Raw genomic sequence first — 20,604 nt, forward strand, 5'->3', positions numbered from 1 at the left:
ACATACTGTTTCTTGCAGTAATTGTCCCATAAAGCCTTTATAGACTGAGTTGTAGAACTAAAATTGTGATGGTTATGCCAAAAATACTTCATTAAATGTGTTTTTTCTGGTGTTATTTAGTCTTTTTGTTCCTGGAGAGTTGACATCTCTCTAGGCAGTTCTAGTATCTGGTGTTCAGGGTAGAACTCTGCTAGTAGGTAACTATAAATGATGTTTGGCCAAATTGCACTTAAACTCAGTATGTTTTGGACTGGTGCCATGTTAATGGAGGCCATGTGTTACAGGGGAATATTAAAAATCACATTTTGAACTGCAGACTCTGCAATTGCTGATGCAGGGGGGTGGCTTTACTGGGATGCTCCCTGCCCACGTGCTTCCAGTGAAGTATTCATCACCTCAAGCTCCACGAGGTGCCTTGTGCAAGAGTGGACCTCCAACATTCAAAACACCTTCTTCCACTTTCTTCCTAACAAGCTGCAACTGCGCTGTCACCGCCAACTGTGAAGACCTTTAGGTTTCTCCCCATTCCAGTGTTCTAAGTGCTTTTTTTCATATGTGAGCAGCAGATTTCTGTTTAGAAAGTCTCAGTGGCTTATCAAGTCAAGGAAGAACATTATGGGAAAATGTATGCACAGTTCCTTTTCAAACGATGTCTTTTAACCATCTCTACTAATTAAAATGTGCTTTTTCAGGCAAAGTTGAAGAATTTCTAAATAAGCTTGAGTTTCCATAAATCTGCAAAATAAATCAAATGACAAGGAATCTGATACTTAGCCTGTCCTGCCCATGACAACAGAGTGATCTTCTGTTTAAGTCCCTGATCCACAAGTGAATCCCACATGGATATTAAGTGCAGTTGTTATTCTCTCTGGGTACTAATCTAATGTAGGGTAGGGATGTTAGTTTTGGTTTTTTTTAAGTTCTTAGAGTTTTTTTCAAATAATCTCAAACATTAACAGGTGTCTGAATTTGCCACTGGCATTTCTTGAGGCAGAACTTTCTGACAAAATGTTCCACTCATATTGCTGATAAGGCATGGGCAGTAAAGAAATGCACATTGAAACAAATCTGGAGAAACCTTTACTGCCCCTTGCTTTCTCTTGACCTTGGAAATAACTGTATTTGTGAGAATTCTGTTGTGCCTTTGAGTTATTCCAAGGAAATTTGCAATAGCAAACTGAAATATAGGGTGAAAAAAAATTTAGTTGAAAGATTTATTCAGGGGAAGAAAATAAAGTATGTTTTTAAGTTTGCTTTTGCTTTGCATCAGGGGTGTGTGGGGTAGCTAGTAAAACTGTTTAAAGAGGTCATAAAGTACCAGAAAACACATGAGTTGTACTTGCATTTCCATTCTGTGGCCTTTGTCTTTGCATGTCAGAGAGCAGTTTCACTTAATTTCTTAATTATTAAAATATAATACTAAATTAATAAAAATAAATTCAATTAATTCTTAATTAATTGCCATTAGTTTATCAGCATCTGGTTTTTTTTAATATTTTATAAATACTTTTATTTCCCAGGAAAGATAAAGCCTACTTTTTTGCCTACTTGCAAAAAGCCCTAATTGTAATCTCTTTTCTCAAGAGTCTGCTTTTGATGTAAAAGTTAGCTTTACAGCAATTTTGTTATTTCTTAGCCTAAACTAAAACACTATTCTTTGCAGAAGATGCTATCTCTGTTAAATACAGAGCAACAGAAAATCCTGCTTCAAAGAGACGAAGTATTTGTCCTTCACTATCAAACTTCTAGTTGTGGTGAAAACTGCCACATCCTGATTGTCATATTCCTGGACCTGAGTAGAAATTACTTGTGTTCACTGTGTCATGTCTGTTGTAAAGCAGATCAGCTACACTACATGGAACTTGAACAAAGTTGGTTTCTCACATTTTATTTGTCTCCTTGAGCTTCTTCAGGGTGCTTGTCAGTGCAAATAGATCTGTTGTATGGAGGAAGCATTAACATGAGTGTAATTTTTAAATCGGAGAGAATGCTTTTTACATCATGTTTATGATGTAACAAATGTAAGGAGACTTACCAAGGTCCAATTTAAAAATTATTCAGTGGCATTAGTGATTTTTTTTCACATCCTTGAGCAAGTTTTTTATTTTTGCTTTTTTTTGTGTGTGTGCAATTAGTGATTAATCCAATGAGAATGAATATGATGACTTCTGCCCTCTTTTTTTTTAGTTTCACGTGTTTAAGCACCAGTTTTATTCCTTCTCCCCTTCATAGTGATCTGCATTCTCAAGTTTATGGTTAAGGGAGACAAAGTGAAATCCCTCCTTGAGGTGGCTGATGGCACTTGCAGAGCAAGAGAGTGAAGACTTATGAATTACCTGATCGTATGAGGACCCCCTGGTGCAGACAGCAGGACTTGGGCAGAGCCCTTTCCTTTGAATCCCTGTCACTTCCCTCTGTGGAATGGGGTAGTACTTTCTTAAGATGCATTATGAATGCTTCAGATTTGCAAGACTCTTGATTACCTTTTGAGAAAAAATAAACTGATCAATCAAGTGTTTCCATTTTGTGGATGAAGTATTCTAAACATGTTAATCTTCTGCCTCTGGGGCAGGAAACTTGTGCAAAACTTAAATGTGTTTTTTTTCCACATGCATATGATTGGGATGGTAGCAAAATGGCCTCCACCAGGTGTTTCCAAGTGACTCATAGCAAGTTTGTTACCCTGTACGCGGTGGTACAAGATGAGTTTCTAGGTACACTTCAGTGTTCATTTTGTGTCTTAGCGGTGTTTGTGATGGCTATCTGGGTCTCAAACTTCTCTTAAGGTTTTTCTTCCCTCTGCTTTAACACTGAGATTAGCCAGTCAGACTGATTAATTTCATGATTTCTCTCTTGGTTTTCCAGGATGGCCCCCAGAGGAAAAAACGGAAGTCTGAAGTTGGAGAAGTGGACAAGCAGTTAGATATCTTGGCTATTGGTACAGCAGTTGGTAGCATTTTGTTGTACAGCACAGTAAAAGGAGAATTACAGAGCAAGCTAGTAAGTAATGCACTCTTTATCACATGCTACCAAATACTGACTGTTTCAGTCAGTTTAGGCTGAAAAATCTTGGTTTCTAAGTTAGTGCAAAATTCCAATACCGTCCATGGATTTTCTACTTTACATTAAAAATAACAGTAATGATGAAAATCCTCACTGGACAGTTAAATCCTTGATGGGACTGTCATACCCTCAGTTCCTGCATGGCATTGTGGGAGGGAAGGGCAGAGAACTCATCAACGCTTGGACAGTTGTCACACTGATGGACTCTGCTGTAAATTTACCTCCCTTGTGGAAGCTCTTGTGCTCCCTCAGCACATGATTTTTTTTGAATGATACAGTATCTTTAATTTTGCCTTTCCAAGCTCCCAAGCACCTCTGTTTTAGTTGTGGGTTACATAACAAGCAAAATAAATCCATATGAGTGGCTGTGAAATACTTTTGAGATACCTGGGTGTACTTTTGCTTCTAAACTCAAAGTTATTGGTAGGGTGATAAACACATGAATTTAGAGAAAGCAGTAATTTCCAGGAATTATGATGTATGTAAGTGACAGTAACTAACAAATATCAACTCTATTGTATGGTAAAACTATGCTTGAAAAGTGTAGTTGTTTTAAAATACTCTTTTTCCATAGAAGACAGCAGGTTTTATGAACACTTTGTTTTTTTACATAAAGGTTGAATTAAAAGATTATTCCTGTTAAAATAATACATACTTTAAGCTATTTTTACTGAACAGATTATTACAATGTAGTTTGTCTTGCTTAAAGCTCATTTGCAGCAGTACCTTTGGGAGTAATCTGAGCAGGTTGTTGCAATCCAAATAGTGAAATAGGCTCCATTAAATATTTTCATAAATACATTAAGGTTATATTTAGAGTTGCAGAGATTTTGGTTGTTAAGAGAAGTGATACTGCTTAAAGGGTCTTCTAGTCTGATAATAGTGTGCTCCTGAATGGTGATACAAAGGGAAGACTACTCACCTCTGAGTGCCCTTAAGGAAGGAGGCACTTAGGTGACACCTGTGGCTATTCTGCTTTGATCAGATTTCATACAGTTCACCTTGTTGGGCTGTGTGTATAAAAATAGCAGGCAAGACAATTTTTTTTTCCTTAATTTTGAAGTGCTAGAAAAATCGTCAAAACATAGAATATCAATATCCTCAGTTGGAAGGGATCATCACAGCCCAGCTCCTCTCTGGTGGCATCCCACCCTGAAACTGAAGGAAGCATGCAGGTGTGTAGATGCTTGTGGTCAAAAAGGAATGATAAAAGGCACAGGCTCCACAAAATCTACAAAATTTTATCAGTAAATTATACACTTGGCATGGAAATTGGTGTCTTCTAATATAAATGCATAGCAGTGGATTTTGAAGAAGGGGTAGGGCAAAAGAGAGAGAAAGAAAGGAATGAAGAAAGAAGAGTCACCAGTCCTGGCTCCAGCATCAAACAAACTGATGGGGTGTCCAGTGTCTTGGGGCATTCATCACTCAAGCTTTGTGGGAGCACCTTTTTATAGACACCTGGAGCAAAGTTACCATGTGTCTTTTTTAACATGTGCAGTTTGTTCTAGACCTTTCTGAAAATGGACTGGAGGGCTTTATGGGGGAGATCTTGGGCGGTCTTGATCCCCCCCTTCTGGGGGGTACCTTTTGTCAACAGTACATGCCCACTTCTTGAGTCTTTTCTGCCCCTGTGTTGTGCTGATCACCTGGAGGCAGAACAAGGGTGGACCAGGGAAGTGGTGTCCTACCTTCACATGGCCCCTCCTCCAGCTACATCCTGTTCTTTCTCATACTGTGTTCTTACCAACAGTCCTTGGTTGGTTCCATGGCTGTCTGGCTATCAAGTGTTTGAGACACACATGTTAAACTATCTTCTAGGCTTCTGCATGGCACAGGACAGTCCCAGGAATCACACCATGTGCCTGAGAGCATGGTCCAAATGCTTCTTGAACTCGGGCAGGCTTGGGGCTGTGACTGCTTCCTTGGGGAAGTTGTGCCCTGTGGATATTATTTTCACAATATCCACCCTAACTCTCTCTCTCCCAGCACTTCTTCCCAATTCTTGCCATTCCCTTTGGTTCTGTCACTTTCCACAGGAGAAATCAGTGCCTGTCCCTCTGCTTCCCTGTGTGAGGAAGCTGTAGACAACGTCTCCTCTTCTCTAGGCTGTGTAAGCCAAGCCAAAATACTTATATGTATGTACCAAAATATGAAACATCTTTAATTTATATAGCTGTCATATATGTTCTTTAAAACCACACACACTCTTCAAGATGCCAGTGATTGGAATTTAGTTCTTGAAAGAGCACCTTGTTCACATTGTTGGTGTGGGGAAGACTCAGTCGTCAAGACTACTCCAGTGAGTTGCCCCTCTGTTATCTTCTGTAGGACGGTGGTCACGACAGTAGAGTAAACTGTGTGAGATGGCATCAAGACAACTCCTGCTTGTATAGCTGTTCAGACGATAAACACATCGTGGAATGGAGCACACAGACCTGCAAAGTAAAGTGGTGAGTGTAGTGCTGCTTTTTGCTTGCTTTTTTTTACACTTGCTTTTGTGTATTTTCTTTCTTGCAGGTTTTGGAAATGCTGCATTCTGCTTTCCAGGCTTCATGCCCACAAAGTGACTGTTGGCTGTTATTTTTCTGAGGTTGGAAGTGGTTTTAAGGGATGAAAGCATGATTGTCATAGTTGGGTATCTTCCTCTGTGTATTGGAAAGGCTACATGAAATTGTTCTGAGAGGGGTTTGGATCCCTCCATGCCAGCTTCTAGAGAGACTGAAATACTAAAAGACCCACTAAATTCTAAATCTAGAAAAATCTAAATTGTAGAAAAAAGTCCTTGAGCAGATACTGGATGATCTCATTCCAGTAAGCCCTGCTGTTTGCACTCAGCTTTTCTCAAAAGGCCTTGCTGTGATGATAACCCACTTGGTTTCACTTGCTGCTGATGTGCAGTGGGGACACTTCCACTTGGCTGTCTGAGCAGGCTGCTACTGTTAAAAGTACTGTTGAGCAAAATTGAGCTTAGTGCAGAGTAGCAAAACATCTGCTGTAGGCATTTTTTTTTGCAATAGAGTCAAATTGTTTTTAAACTTTAAAGAAGAAACCAGGTTTTCTGTTAACAATCTTCATTACCTTTCTTCAATAAAAGCCTACTGTATGATGGCTGATTGATTCTTCTCTTGACATTGTTCCTTTTTCTGTGACATTTCCCACTGTTGCACTCTTGGTTTTATTAAGGTTGGCATGAGCACTGCAGGCAGCCCATCATCAGTAGCCTCTTTGGTGTCCCTAGGAAAGAGATGCCTCCTTAGGCTGTATTATGTTGAGACCCTGTGTAAAGTAGCAGAAGGTGCTAAATCTCCCTCTAGCCTTCTCTATTAGAACTGAACATACAAAGTTCCCTAACTTTTCCCTCTTCCATTACGTGCTGTGGTCCTGAAGGTGCCTTCATGGCCCTCCGCTGGATTTACTCCGCCATGTCAGTGACTTTGTTGTCCTGTTCCACTGAAGGCAGTGCTTGGGTGAAGTTTCAAGAGTTGCACAGAGCCCAGGAGTCCCATTCCTTGACCTGCTGACAGCACTTTGGGTAATGCAGATCATAGACAGCTCACCTCATTGTCACAAGGATTCCCTGCTTGCTTGTGCTAAGCTTTACTGTGAGGACTGCAAGTCCCTTTTCTGCAAAGCTACTTTCTAGTTATTTGTCCCCAACCTGTACCAGAGTTTTTCCATCTCACCTGCAGGATTTTACATTTTCCTCTTCAGCTTTGAGATTCTGACAGCCTGTTTCTTCTCAGGCCTGCTGAGATGCCCCTGAACAGCAGCCCTGTCCTCCAGGATATCAACTGCTCTCCCTAATTTGGGATTGAATGTGAAGTTGTTATCTGTGCATTCTTTCCTGTTTTGAGATTATTAATGAAGACTAGGGCAGTTATGGAGGATATTAAATAGTATTGGGATGTCCTTAGAGGGAGTTACACCAGTGACCAGTGACTGGCCAGTGGCCGTCAGCTGGACTTCATACCAGTGATCACAACTGTTTGAACTCAGCGGTGCAGCCAGATTTTACTCTCCCTAGAGACCATCCATTCAGACTATATAGCTGTAATTTGGCTGCAAGGATACTATAACAGACCTTGTCAGAAGCATTGCTGAAGTCAACTTAAATGTGTCTCCCCTCATCAACCAAGGCAATCTTATTAAGGCAGTCAGGTTGGTTAAACACAATTTGTTATTTGTAATTCTATGCTGGATGTGCTCAGAATCTTTTTTACGTCAAAAAATGGTTTAAATTCTTAGTCATGACCTTGTCTTTGGACGAGAATACAAAATCTTGTCGTATTCTCTGTAAAGTGCAATGTTGTTTTTCAGGTTTGAGGGCTGTAAAATATTCAGCTTCTATCAAAAATGATCCTTGTTTTAGAAAATAGAAGAGGTGTTGCTTGGGCATGTGAAAGTTATTTGGAAGTATTTCCAGAAAGGCTGTTTACAGTCAAACTGTGGTGTGTTGCAGGGTACTTCCTATCTGTAAAGGATTTGTGTTAGTGCTTTCCTTGCAATTTTTATTCCTGTAAGAACCACATAAGTATCAATAAAGCACATTCAGGCTTTTCATGATGGCATCTTTTTTTATTTTATTTTTTTTATTTAAAGTACTGCTTTGAACTGTAGACCGTTAAGGTGAAGCTTACGATTGTCAGTGACATTCACAGACTTGGGAGGAGGGCCAGTAGCTGAATTGGCTTTGAAACTCAGAATTTTAGTGTTGAGAAGGCCTTTTTGAATGGCTTGGTAAATAGAGAAGTCTTGAAAATGGTATGGCTCTTCTTGCCCTATTTTCAGAAGTAGAAAACTTTGAGAGGAATTCAGAATAAACAAGTATTTAAAAAGAAGTCAACAGTTCACTATTGAATAGCTTCATATTTTTGAGTCGTGGTTTTCTTGTAAACTAATTTGAAGGCAAAGTCCAGAAGCAGAATAGTTTTGACCTCTTGACTACTTAAATCATTGGTTTTTAAATTTTGCCTTAAATTTTCCATCACGGTGGTTTTGAGATTATCCTGATGAATACTGTTTTTTCTATTTCTCCATCTTTCTCCTTTTGTACAAAAACTTTCCATCCAAATTCTAGTAAGTGGAAAGGCGACAATAGCAGTGTCACCTGTCTATGCATCAGTCCAGATGGAAAAATGCTGCTGTCAGCCGGTAGAACTATAAAACTGTGGGACTTGGAGACCAAAGAAGTCTACAGAGTAAGTAATTCTGTACCTCTGTTAAACTAGATGCAAAAAAATACCCTTCTTGATTGGTGACACTACCTATCTATTGTTTCCTGATCAGACATCTAAAACATTTCACTATGTGTGAGGATACAATTAGCAGTTTTGGGATTGCTGGATGTTTTTTGCTGTGATGGTACCCTAAACTGTGGTTTCCATTTGCTGAGAATTGAATGAGGACATTAAATTTTTGTTTCTGAGCATGCTGCCAGCATCCTTTCTCAAGGCTGTAGGAGAAAGATGGATGCTGTTCTTTTTAATTGGGTCCCTGTCTGATACCCTTCTGTCAGGAGAACTCAGTTCACCACCGTATCAGTTACTGCTGGCATGGGTTTTAATATGAGTCCCTCCACAAAGCCTTCAAGTTTCCTTTCTAAACTTCATGTAACTGGTGGCATTATCAGTTTTGCTGTTGAAACAGTTGGAAGGCATAGGAGCAACTCCTTATTGTTCCCTGAGCAGGGCTCAGACATTGAGCAAATGGCCATGCTTTAGCTGATCCGTGAATGCTGCCGTGTTCTCTTGCCTGCTAGCAGACAGGACAGGGATAGTCTCTGAATCTCCTGTCAGGTGAGTGTGTACACATGTGCTGTTACTGCGGGCTTGCTGGCACATGGCAGCTACCATGTATGTCTGCATTCTATAGTGACCAAAACCACTATGTGCAAAAGTAGATTGAAGAGCCAATTTTTGGGGGGTGGCCTTGGGGGTGGTGTGTTGCCCAGATTCAGTGTCAGCAAACATGTCCATTGTTAAAGTTGAGAATGATCTAGTTCCATTGGAAAGGTTGAGGTGTAAAATTGGGGGGGCAGAGGGGAGTGCTTTGTGACAGTAACAGCAGTACTGGTGGATGTGATTTCTTTTGCATGGATTTAGCCCCTGTGAATTTGCCTTTGATTCCCCATTTAAGTTTTAAATGTTACTAAGTATCTGGCAGGTTAGAAAAAACCTCCTTGATGTACAGAAATGCAAGGAAAGTGATCACTAGTTAAAAACCACTGAGCTGTCCTTGTTGACTTAGTAACGCTTGAATCTTCCTAATGTTCTTTGTTAACTAATGTTTTGATTTTTGCCATATGACTGCTTATGACAATCATGGAAAGATCTTGTTTCTTCTCTTAGCATTTCACAGGCCATGCTACATCAGTGTCATCATTAATGTTTACCACAGTGAAACCTATGAATGAAAGTAAACCCTTTGATGGAATTACAGGACTTTATTTCTTGTCTGGAGCCATACACGACCGATTATTGAGTGTGTGGTATGTAAGCTTTTCATAATTTGTGACTGTGATCAGTTTGTGCATAGACTCATCAAGTGATTGTGATTAGACAAGGTAAAGCAGAAGGGGCACTCTGGAAAAATGCAGTGATGATCTCTTTAATGGTGGTTTCGACTCACTGATTGTTGAGTGAAGACGAGATTTTCCTTGGCTGTGTCTGAGCATGCTTCCAGTTGCCATTTGTATCACTAGTGTGTGCCAGAACATAGTGTGTAATAAACTTCCTTGTTCCTTGCACTTCTTCTAAGGTTTATTCAAAGTTTTCTTGCTCAGTTGCACCTGGGAGTTACTTTGCTCTTGGAAGTCAAAACATTTTCCAAGCTGAAATTTCTGACTAAAATGTCAGTGTGGTGCTTTTGGATATGGTAGATACCAGCACATTTACTAGTGATTTATAGGCTTTATAATGCTTGTCTGGTGCAGAGGATGCTTTTCGTACTGTGGTAAATAATTTGTACTTTTTGTGTCTTCCAGGCAGATCAGATCAGATAGGAAAGAAAAGAATGCTGTGATGTTTTTCACAGTAACAGATGAACCAACTTTTGTTGACCTGACTGTATCAGAAGTCAAAGAAGAGGTAGGAGCAATAGTTTATAAACAAATATGTTCAATAATTGTCACTTAACACATCAGTTTCCTTTGAAGGGTGTAAAGAAAGAGGCTTGGTTTGCATTTGGGTTCTGTTATGCAGAGATGAGATCCAAATGCCAAATCATGGGTGTAAGGTTATGTATATTACAGGTGCATTTATAGAGCTGGTAGTTTGAAATGCTCCTTTTCAAAGCTACTGAGTGCGAACTCGGTGGGTTTTTTCAGAAATTTTGTTCGTGATGGTGGAAATGTCAGTTGCTTCCTATTTAGAGCAAGTTAGTAGTCAAAATGGTTGTTAGAACTTGGCAGCAAAGAAAAACACAAAATGATTTCTAAAAATCTGGTTTGGGTATGGTCCTGGTTTTTTCTGATTTCAAGTGTTTCTGGCAGTATAACTTCATTTAGAAGTAAGTAGCCGTGAATGAGTTAAAGTAGCAGTGTACATTTGCCAAGTCTCTCAGTTTTAGCAAGCACAAGTCTTTCGAAGTAGTTGCCTTGTGAAAAATGTGTGAATGTGAAACATGTTCACAAACTGTTCCCATAATTATTTAAAACATTTTTCTCCTGCTGCCTTTAAATTCCATTTCTCAGAGCAGTATTTCATGCTATATTTTTCTAATATTTCCAGTTCTCTCTTCCTGCATGTATTGGAGAGTATTCTGTAATGTACCCCGTCATTTAGTTTCTCAGAGGAGTCATCTCAGTTTGTTTCCTCACGCATATTCACAGCATCAGCACCTTTGCAGAGCTTTGCCTCCAGACATGGGCCTGCTACTGTGCAAATAATTTAACTCAGGATATATTACTAGTGACACACTATAGTTGAGAGTTATCATATTAGTCTTCTAACACTTGTACTGCATGTTCCTGAGTGATTGCATCTTGGATCTTCCTTTCAGACTTAGTGTAATGTTCTTGAATACTGAAAAAATTCAAATTGTAGCCATACAACTGTTTCTTGATGTCCTGAACTTCCAAGAGGGTTTTTCTTTGATCTAATGAAACTCTCTTACTGTGCCTTCTTGCAGCCTGTGAAGTTAGCAGTTGTGTGCAGAGATGGGCAGTTGCATTTATTTGAACATATCTTGAATGGGTAAGTTAGGGTTCATCTTGAGGGTGTCTTTGGGAAAGGTCTGGGGTTACTGCAAGGCAAAGCTCAGTTTTGTTATGCTGTTGCCTTTTAGCTCTTGTATATTCTCATGAACAAGGTTCCAGCTGCCTCTTTGTCTTGGGTTACTGGGCACATTTTTGAAGAACTCACTTGCTGGGGAGTGTGTTGCACTTTGGTATCACATGTGGCTTTAACCCAGGTTTTGTCTGTCTGTGCCTCATCTTAGCCATCCATAAAAAGTGTAAAATCGCTGAGTTTGCTGAGGACCTGCTAATGAAAGATGCTTAGATGTGCAAGATATTGAAGTGTTCAAGCTAAACATCTTGGAATTTTTTAATTTTTTTTTTTCCAGTTATTGCAAAAAACCCTTAACATCAAACTGTACTATTCAGATAGCAACACCTGGGAATGATGGAGACTCCACACCGAAACCTGTCCCTATTCTAGCAGCTGCATTTTGCACAGACAAACAGTCTCTGCTGCTGGTGTATGGAAACACCTTACAGCCCATCATAGAGAAAGTGGTATGTAAAACTTAACAGAGAGGGTTTGGATTCTGTAATATGGACCGCATGTTGCTTTCAGTTGAAGAAATTTTTAGGTTAATTATTTTTATTTTTACTGTTTTGAAATGATATAACAATACAAAACCTATTCCTTGCCCTTGTTTTGGGAGCTGTGACTGTTGCCCCAGAGCTGTTTGGAAAGGCGACTTGTATTCCATTTTTTCAGTTGGAGTACAGGTTGACGTCATTGCTGGCTGTTTCTTGCCATTTCAGCTGTTGCTGAATTAGGCCATTGAAACTGGTTTTAATACAGTTCCAGTTTACCTGTGTAAATGTCCTTGGAGAGTATAGACATCATGTAACAAAAGGCAGATATGCAAAGGAGCTGCTATTCTAGAGTGAAAAAAACCTAAATTCTAGTTTATACCATTTGAATTGAGTCTCATCTTTCAGTAACATAATGAATCATAGTATGAAATATAGTGTGTCATAGTGTGAATGTCAAATATATTAACTGGTTTTGTTCTTGTCCTAGTCTTTGAACACCAGTGAATCCCACATATGTTTGGTACGGGACATCCAGAAAGTGTTGTCACTTAAAACAGATGCTGCTCTAACAAAGGTGAGCTCTGCATGAAATGTGATTTTGTTGCTTCTCTTGTTTTACTTCAGAAATGAAGTAGGTAACATTCACTGGTCTCTTAAAATGAGATTGGATTTTTGGATGGACCTGTTCAGAGCTGCAGAGGTAGCTGTAGATGTCCATAGCACTCTAGCAGTTGTGGGTAGAGTTCTTCATGGCTGCTTTGTGTGCTGGCATGTTTGAGAGCACAAAGTGGCCCTCTTGTAACTCAGCAGGTCTGCTTCAGAGACAGGACTCATTGGTGGGGTTTTTCTGTATAAGATCAGCCCTTCCCTTAGAGTCTGTTGGTTTGTACAGCTTTTTTGACCCCGATAGTTTGAGGTGAATGTGGTGTGACTTTGTATTAGAGTCTAAATAAAATGTAGTGGAACCTTGAGGGGCAAGTCCTTTTTGCTCTTTCTTCATGTGTTCCTGCTCACAGGGACCTGGGAACGTGAGCTTGGCACTTGGATGGCAGCAGTGTCCATTGAGGCCACTTGGCACAGTGTCCTCTCTTGCAGGATCCCCTGGGTGTTTAGAGAGAGGATGTCAAGTTCTTAATCATTGTGCATATTCAAGGTCTTGAAGATACAAAATGCTTGGAGCATCAGTGAAGTGGGCAGACAACGCTGTTTTTCTGACCCTTTAGTTATCTACTGGATCTGGTGCTCTATCAGCCAGGCAGGGTTTTATGCTGATTCCCCAGTCCTAGAGCTGGTGGGTAGCAGGGCTGAACTGCAGGGACAGGTGCAGGGCCTCTGTGGCATGCAGTGATGATAGCCATCTTGGTTTCGCTTTTTGCTGAATTCCAGTGAAGACGCATTTCTCTTGGCTGTCTGAGCATGCCTTTTGTGGAGAAGGTCAGAGATGAGTGTGATGAGCAAAGTGGATTGTATTTTATTAACACTAGTGTTCTATTATAAAATTCTTGATACAGAAAATCAACTTTTTGGAAATTGGAAGTTGCTTTGCTCAGTGTAGTAGATTATACTTTTATCACTTCAGAGGTACTTAAAAAAACAGGCCTGGATAGAAGTGCTATGATTTAAAGCAGTGTTCTGGAAGTAGCAAAAAATGAGTTTTTGATACTCTGGAAGTGGCATACTGCCCTACATTCTCTGTGAGCCAGGGGAGCATTTGGTTGTTAAATACAAAATTCCATCTCCGTTGTGTTCATTGAAGATGATACCTTAGCTTGTTCAGTATAAACTAAGGTGTCTCTTTGTCACTGTGGTCACAGCCTAATTCAGACAACTGAGTTCTGTGTCTCAGCAATGTCTGAGCAATCCCTAGAAGAAAAGAGTCGGGATTGGAGTGAATAGTGACTACCTTTTGCTGTTACATTGTGCTGCTTTTCTTGGTCATTTCCTTTCAGTGGATGCTGAATTAATCTGCATGTGTGGTTTATGGAGCTGACTGTTAGCACAGGTGATATCTATTGCCAATAAACATTCAAATATTTGTTGTTGAATACAAACAGTTCTGTTAATGTTAAGGCAAAAGCTTGTAAGAAAGGTGGTTCACAGGTGATTCCAAAGAGACCACTGCTTTAGTTAATTGTGAAAATTAGCTCTTTGTTTCTTGAGGTTATTCATTCTCTTAAATATTTGTCTGATCTGCCTAATTATGTCAAGAAAGTGGGTTGTGTCAGGCTGGTGAGAGTCTCAGAATAAATTATATTTTAAATTGAAAGAAATCTCAAGATACTAGCAATTCATGTAAATGTGGTTATCTCTGTGTACTAGGTAAAGACACCTGTTGTGAACTCAGACACCAAAGTTCTAGTGCCTGGCATTCCAGGACATAGTACAGCTGTCAAAACTCCAGCCTCGGGAAAGGAGAAAAAGAAAAACAAGAGGAAACCAGGAGAGACAGAGGTAATGGGCTCCTTCTTTCAAACTCAGTGAGAATGAGGAAACTAGAATTATAAATCATTGCTATACCTTCTTTAGGTGAACTTGAATTTGCTTTGTTTGCTGTGGAAGAAAGGTTAATGATACCATGGTTCTGTATGAAAGAGACTTAACCCTGCTCAAAACATTTCCTTCATTCAAGCCCTCTGTGCCTTGCCCGTGGTTTTGCCAGGTTGTTGCACAACTTTGTCACACGCTTGTTGCTGCCTATGTCAAGATGAATTAGTGCTTTTCAGCCAAAACTTCATCTGCTTTGGTTTTCTCATGCTGTTTTCTGTCAGTGCATTTAAAAGAATACCCAAAATTTGTGTTCTTTTCCAGCAGAATTAGCAGGAATGCTCGAAGTTGGGTACTTGCTTTCAGCTGATATTTGTGAGAAAATGACACTGACGTAGCACTGCCCTTATTTCCCCTCTGCAGGAGAGCATTGAGGAGCGCCTTGGGGCATTGGATATTGATGTGAGCAAAGTCAAAACTCCAGGTGGCCTTCCCCAAACAGACAGCTTTGCCGTGCTGCTGGTTCAGGGCTTGGAAAGCAATGATGCAGAAATCTTAAATGTAAGTCTTGCAAGCTCAGTGTGTGCTGTTGGATCTGTTCACTGGGGCTGGTGGGAAGCCTTCCTGAAAGCCAGGAAGGCTTAACACAGTTCAGAACCCGTTCTTTCTCCCAGCTGCTTTTAGCTGATTTGCTGCTCAAGGCAGTGCTAGTCTGAATTATAGTAGTGGTGTTACTTTTCTCTTGTTACCTGCCTTGCTTTCTGAGTCAGTCCCTGAACTTTCAGACATTTTGTTTATGGTAAATTTGTTGTGTCACAGTTCAGATGTTTTACAAGTGATGCTACCAAGGCAACTATGTTCCCTTTAGCTTAGACTGGAGCATAATCTGTGCTTAGTCTCCTGAGGGTACATTTTTCAAGCAGGTACTGTTTGAAAAATGGATTGATGACAAGTTTCATTTGAAAAGCTTATCTTTGCATTTGGACTAGGAGGACACAATAGTGCTGGGGCAGGGAACTGTTAAGAATTTGATGCTGAATAGAAATTTCTTGTCAGAAATGACTGGTGAAAGGCATTTCTTTATGGAAGTCAAACAGAAAATATCAAGGGAGATTTTCATGTGCCTGCAATGCATCATTTCTAATATGGAGCAGGTGGGCTAGAGGCAATACTAGATTGCTTTAGATGAGTTTGAGTGTCTTTACTTTGTTAATTGTACCTGACTTAGAAAATTTTCTTTGCAAGTCTTTTGCTTGTTATCCTCAGTGTACAAAAGTAGTGGAGTAGGAATAGATTTACAGGCAGGAATTTCTGATTTTGCTGATTGCTCATACACCTGTTGAAGCTGAATTATTCTCTGATAATTTTTTTTTTTTTTCATTCTAACAGAAAGTGCTTAACACAAGGAAAGAAAATATAGTAAAGAACACAGTAGCCAGAATGCCTATACATGCTGTCATTCCACTGCTCCATGAGGTAAGAGAGCCTGCGCTTGTACTGTCATACAAGCCACGTGTGATTTGCCGGCTAGCTACTAAAATCCAGGATATGTTTGAAATTGGTTTGGTGCCACAAGAGGACTGAAATGTTTCTTAATTTATCCCAGATACACTTTTATCTTTTCTGGCTGAAGCATAGCCAAAGGACCAAGTGTCACTGTCAAAGCTAGGAAGAGCATTAGATTATGTATTACTATCTTAAATGATTGTGTGGGAAAAGAAAGGGAAGAGATGAGGCAAAAGCTTGTTTAGTCCAAGGCAAACAATCACCATTACATCTTCTTTTCAGCTACTAACATGGATGATAATTTGAAGCATCAGTAAGTCCATTTGCTGTATTTTATCTTCAAACCTCACAAAGTAGTAATTTTAAAATGGATTTGGCTTCTGAACGGCTTATGCAGTGATATTAAATATAACTCTATTTAGACAGAAATACTTTAATGGTTAGCCTTGACTGGACATTACTTTTTTAAACCAAACATTGGTTAGTAGCTCTTGTTATGTGAATGATATTCTATTACATAAATGAATGGTTCAATTTCTTTTGTATTTTAATGTGCTGACCACAAATGAAATCAAATTTTTTTATTGAATTTTAATTACCTGATTTTAATTGAATTATGCAGATGGCCTGGTGCTCAAAGTCTGGTCTTACAGCACCTCCTTAGGCTTATGTTAATGAGATGCTGTGTTTCTTCCCTGGGACCTTTGCTGGGGAATCTAAGTGCAAGTGTTTAGCTCTGTAATCCTAGTGGATGGTCAGACCTTTGTGTCTTCTCCTAAGCTCGTTGTGTGAAGTGGCCTTTACCTGATACTTCCTTCACTTATTTCCCCAACTTGTCCACCCTGTAACAACTGCTCTACTAAGCAGATAAACAGAGATGATAGAGGTTTCCTCCCACTTACTCTTGCCAGGTTTAAGTTTCAGTGGATATTTTGCATGTTAAGAGTTCCAGCTTTCTTGTAATACTGAAATCCAGGTTCTGCAAGTTACCAGCCTGTGTAGAGGGTGGTAGAGCCAGCATTGTAATTTTCTGGAACCTGGCAGTGGTTGAGCCTAGAAAACCTCAAATGCCTGGAAAACTTTCTGTCCCAGTATTGGGGCTGTCAGATGATCTCATGTTGGGGTTTTAAACTCATTGTATTTGTTACTTATTGCTGGGTTTTTTTTGTTGTTGTTCTTTTAGCTTACAAAGAGATTGCAGGGCAACCCATACAGGTAAGAGACAATTCAACTACAGTTCAATTCACCAAAAACTGTTCACGTGTGTGTTATGGTCCCTCCTCCCGTGTATGTGATAGATTTCCATTCTAACTGCAATTAAACTGCAGAATCTGGAGGTAATAACTCATCTCATTGAGAGTGGAAAGAGGAACTTAAAACACTTAAAACAGTGCTTTGTCAGGGTGGCTAAAGTGAAATTAAAAAGGGAAAAGGATACCTAAAATGAGTGTGTAACTCTCTGAATGTAACTGAAGGCCCCAGATGTCTACATTATGGATCTGATCAATAAATCAAATAACTCTCAGGCGTAGAGCTTGTTTAATTATCAAATGTATTTAGACATCTCTTAATGTGTAATAACAAAACCAGCTTCCCCTCCTCCATCTTATGGTTGCCATAAGGACAGCTTTGTTGAGGCTGTGCTGAGCTATGGGGGTTAGATTGGTTTGGGTTTGACTTGATTTTTTCTAAATATAAATTCCCTCATTGTAAGTAGAGAAGAAAGTAGCATGCTTTGATCTTTTATTCATTCAGACCATCCATAAAAAATTTCAGAAGCATACCCTGAGCTTGCCTAGTTTAGTCCCTCACTGAAATGTCTGTTCCTTTCCTAATGAATAACTTGCATACTTCATATAGGTAGCCAAACTTTACATTTCTGTCTGTTGAGAGCATTTATCTTGCCCTCTAATTAAAAAAGATCACTTTATATAGAACTATTTAGCATCTAGAATGTAAAACGTGTGTCTCTCAGCCAGTACCTCTTGGATATAATTTATTTCTCTTTTCTAGTGCCTCACTAATGGTTCGATGGCTGAAGTCTGTTTTTACCCTACATGCATCCTACCTTTCCACAGTAAGTATTTTTCACTCATGCCAATGCACTTAAATAAAAGTACATTTAAATGCTTAAATAAACGTATTTTCTTCAGGAATCCGTTTTCTGCTCTCTGCATATGGCAGTGCCCAAATCAATGTATAGAGAGCTATGCTTACACCACTTGAGCTGAACCTACTGCACATTGCTGATAAATTGTTGGCCTCAGTCATTCCTGACATAATTATAGGCATCCCAAAGTCCTACCAAGATAAGTTATGTCACACCTGTGAGAGGGAACAAAATTACTGCCAAGAGTAATCTAGCCTGTGTCACTAGATCTTACAGAACTGCTTTCTTTGTTCTTGTAATGCTCATATTGAGGCTGTCTTGGGCATGGCCAGATTTATAGGGTAAGGGCTGTGCCAAAGTTGGCAGGATAAGAAGGAATGCTGTAGCTTCTGGATTGAAGTCTAGTCTTGCCTTAAAAGTGATGGATACAGCACTCTTGGTGGGTTAAGGAAAAGATGTTTGGGCAGTGTCTGTCCTTTCTGCCATTAGTTACAGGATTGCTGAGCAGCAGAACTTGCACACGTTGCTGAGGCTGCATTCAGACATCAGTCTATGTTCAGTTCCCACTTACACAGGTGCTCCACCCCTGCATGTGGCAGAGACTGGAAAGGAAAAGGAGTCTAAGAACTGCCATGCTTTAAAAGTAGATGATACTTCTAAGCATGGCTAAGTGTTAATTGATCAGGCTAGAGGTGGTTCCTGTGAACCCTCAGCTCTCTCTTCTGCCTAGGATAATGTAAGCAAGCATTGCTTGCTCCAAACAAAACAAAAATAGTTTAAAAAACCAAAAACATTTGGGATGTGTTTGTTAACAGCTTCATTTTTCTTTCATTTGTCTCTTAAGTTGCCAGACCTTATTCCTCAGCTGGGAATGCTGTACCAGTTGATGGAGAGCAGAGTAAAAACTTTGCAAAAGCTTTCCCGTCTGCATGGAAGACTCTTCATTCTTGTCACCCAGGTGAGCTTCAACTATATAACATGGGATGTGTGGGGGTACTGTTTGCAGACTTTGCTTCCTCTTGGGATTGCATCTGATGTGATCTGTCCTGGGCACTTTAATGCAGCTGCTGTTCAGGGACAATGATAACACTCAGAGCAGGCCATTAATTGACTGTCCTGTCAGTCCCTGCTCACTGGGACTGATTTTTCCTGCCAGATATGTCTGCTCACCCAGAGTTTTAAAGAGGAATAAATAGCAGGCACTGGGACACTTTGGAATAGATGCCTCTCTGATTTTACCTTGCCATTTGTACTTTTCTGGCTGTTAAGCCAGCACTGTAAGTGAATTAATGTGTACTACCCTTAATGTAGATTTAATTTGAATTGTTAGGAGTTTTGTTGTCTTTCAAGGTTGAAATACATGGTTTAATCGTGCAAATTCCATTCAGGTTGCAGCATCACAAACAGTTCAGGATGTACCCGAGGTTAATCAGACTGCAAAGCTGGTCTATGAGGATGGTAAGTGTTGTATGCTAAGTGTAGCTCAGCTCTTGAATTCACATGACAGCCTACACTTGATGGCTGTTCATCATGCTCCTGTGCTTATCTACAAGCATACACTCTGCAGATAGAGGGGTTTTGTGAAATGTCCGTGGCAGGAAAATCAGTGGCGAATGATGTAGACATCTTGTAGTTAGTTACTCCTTCCTTGCCTTCCTTTTATCTCCTTTAATTCCCTCCCAGCCTTGCTGCACAAATGAAGAAATCAGCAAATTGGAAGTTTGGTGTGCTGCTTTTAACTTACCTGGCAACCTAAAATTTCTAGTGTTACCTGCCCTTGTGCTAAGGTAGATACAGTGAAGACACTGCTATGTTTGAGTCCGCAGGACATCAGTGTAGGGGACGTCCATGTGTGGGAGTGCATACTTCCAGTTTGGCTTTTTTCCTGCTGCTTCTTCACCCTGTGTATTGGTAATGGAAGTGACCTGGTCTTAACTGATGTTGGTTACCTCATCTCAAGGTAGAATCAGTTTTGGTATGGAAATAGCACAGCTTGAAGACTTGGCAGCACGTGGGACTGGATTTTGTTTGCACAACGATATTTTAAAGCCTGTTCCCCAGACTGAAAGATTGTTTTCTCTTTACAGACTCCTCGGAGGAGGAAGGCTCAGATGATGAGATGATTGCAGATAAAGACTCTGACGTAAGTGGAGTTGGACCAGATCTCCCATTTTCTTGTAGCAGAAATGGTGTGACTGACAAAGGTTCAAACATTTCTGTTTTATTTTTCCCCCAGGAAAACTGGGATGAAGATGAAGAAAAAGAGGAGCAATCTGATGAACAAGACATGACTGTTGAAAAGGAAATTAATGGTGATTCTGATTTGGAACCAGAAAATGAAAGTGAAGAAGAATAACAGCACGAAAGAGTAATTTAGTGGTTTGAACAAGTGGGCCACCAAGCTCTTTGATTCTGGATCCTGTTGCTGAAAGGTGCTGTATTTGCATATCAGGAGTGCAGAGCATTGCACAGCCTGTGTGCAGAGGCACCTGTGGGGCACTGCATTTCTGAATCCAGAATGTTTAACCGTGCCAGCCTTCTCTCGCCCTCCTTCCCTGCGCTTACTTAGAGAAACATTTCCTCCACCTCCTGGTCAGATTATGCCTGTCATGTGGACATGCATTTGTATCTCAAGTGAAATAAATCTGCCACCGCTGTTTGTGTGGGAAACTTG

At 40.0% G+C, this 20,604-nt stretch overlaps 1 protein-coding gene and 3 non-coding genes across 4 annotated transcripts in view; all 4 read left to right on the forward strand.

Annotated features, from left to right (window-relative positions):
* Positions 1-20,604, forward strand: part of WDR43 (WD repeat domain 43) — a 22,484-nt gene extending 1,880 nt beyond the window's left edge. The window contains exons 2-18 of the mRNA XM_086879031.1: positions 2,866-3,000; positions 5,395-5,516; positions 8,144-8,264; positions 9,414-9,553; positions 10,049-10,151; positions 11,194-11,258; positions 11,629-11,800; positions 12,318-12,404; positions 14,150-14,281; positions 14,738-14,875; positions 15,704-15,790; positions 17,004-17,035; positions 17,834-17,897; positions 18,775-18,888; positions 19,319-19,388; positions 20,018-20,073; positions 20,167-20,604. Coding sequence (XP_086735157.1) covers positions 2,866-3,000; positions 5,395-5,516; positions 8,144-8,264; positions 9,414-9,553; positions 10,049-10,151; positions 11,194-11,258; positions 11,629-11,800; positions 12,318-12,404; positions 14,150-14,281; positions 14,738-14,875; positions 15,704-15,790; positions 17,004-17,035; positions 17,834-17,897; positions 18,775-18,888; positions 19,319-19,388; positions 20,018-20,073; positions 20,167-20,286 — 1,758 coding nt within the window. The 3' untranslated portion in view covers positions 20,287-20,604. The remainder of the gene's footprint in view (positions 1-2,865; positions 3,001-5,394; positions 5,517-8,143; positions 8,265-9,413; positions 9,554-10,048; positions 10,152-11,193; positions 11,259-11,628; positions 11,801-12,317; positions 12,405-14,149; positions 14,282-14,737; positions 14,876-15,703; positions 15,791-17,003; positions 17,036-17,833; positions 17,898-18,774; positions 18,889-19,318; positions 19,389-20,017; positions 20,074-20,166) is intronic.
* On the forward strand, positions 5,918-5,995 carry LOC111926692 (small nucleolar RNA SNORD53/SNORD92). Its single transcript, XR_002863129.2, has one exon. It is a non-coding gene; the product is annotated as a small nucleolar RNA SNORD53/SNORD92 (small nucleolar RNA).
* Positions 9,656-9,739, forward strand: LOC111926693 (small nucleolar RNA SNORD53/SNORD92). Its single transcript, XR_002863130.1, has one exon. It is a non-coding gene; the product is annotated as a small nucleolar RNA SNORD53/SNORD92 (small nucleolar RNA).
* Positions 13,170-13,248, forward strand: LOC111926691 (small nucleolar RNA SNORD53/SNORD92). Its single transcript, XR_002863128.2, has one exon. It is a non-coding gene; the product is annotated as a small nucleolar RNA SNORD53/SNORD92 (small nucleolar RNA).

The sequence above is a fragment of the Cyanistes caeruleus genome, chromosome 2, assembly GCF_971803275.1.
Source record: "Cyanistes caeruleus chromosome 2, bCyaCae1.hap1.1, whole genome shotgun sequence".
Taxonomy (NCBI): Eukaryota; Metazoa; Chordata; class Aves; order Passeriformes; family Paridae; genus Cyanistes; species Cyanistes caeruleus.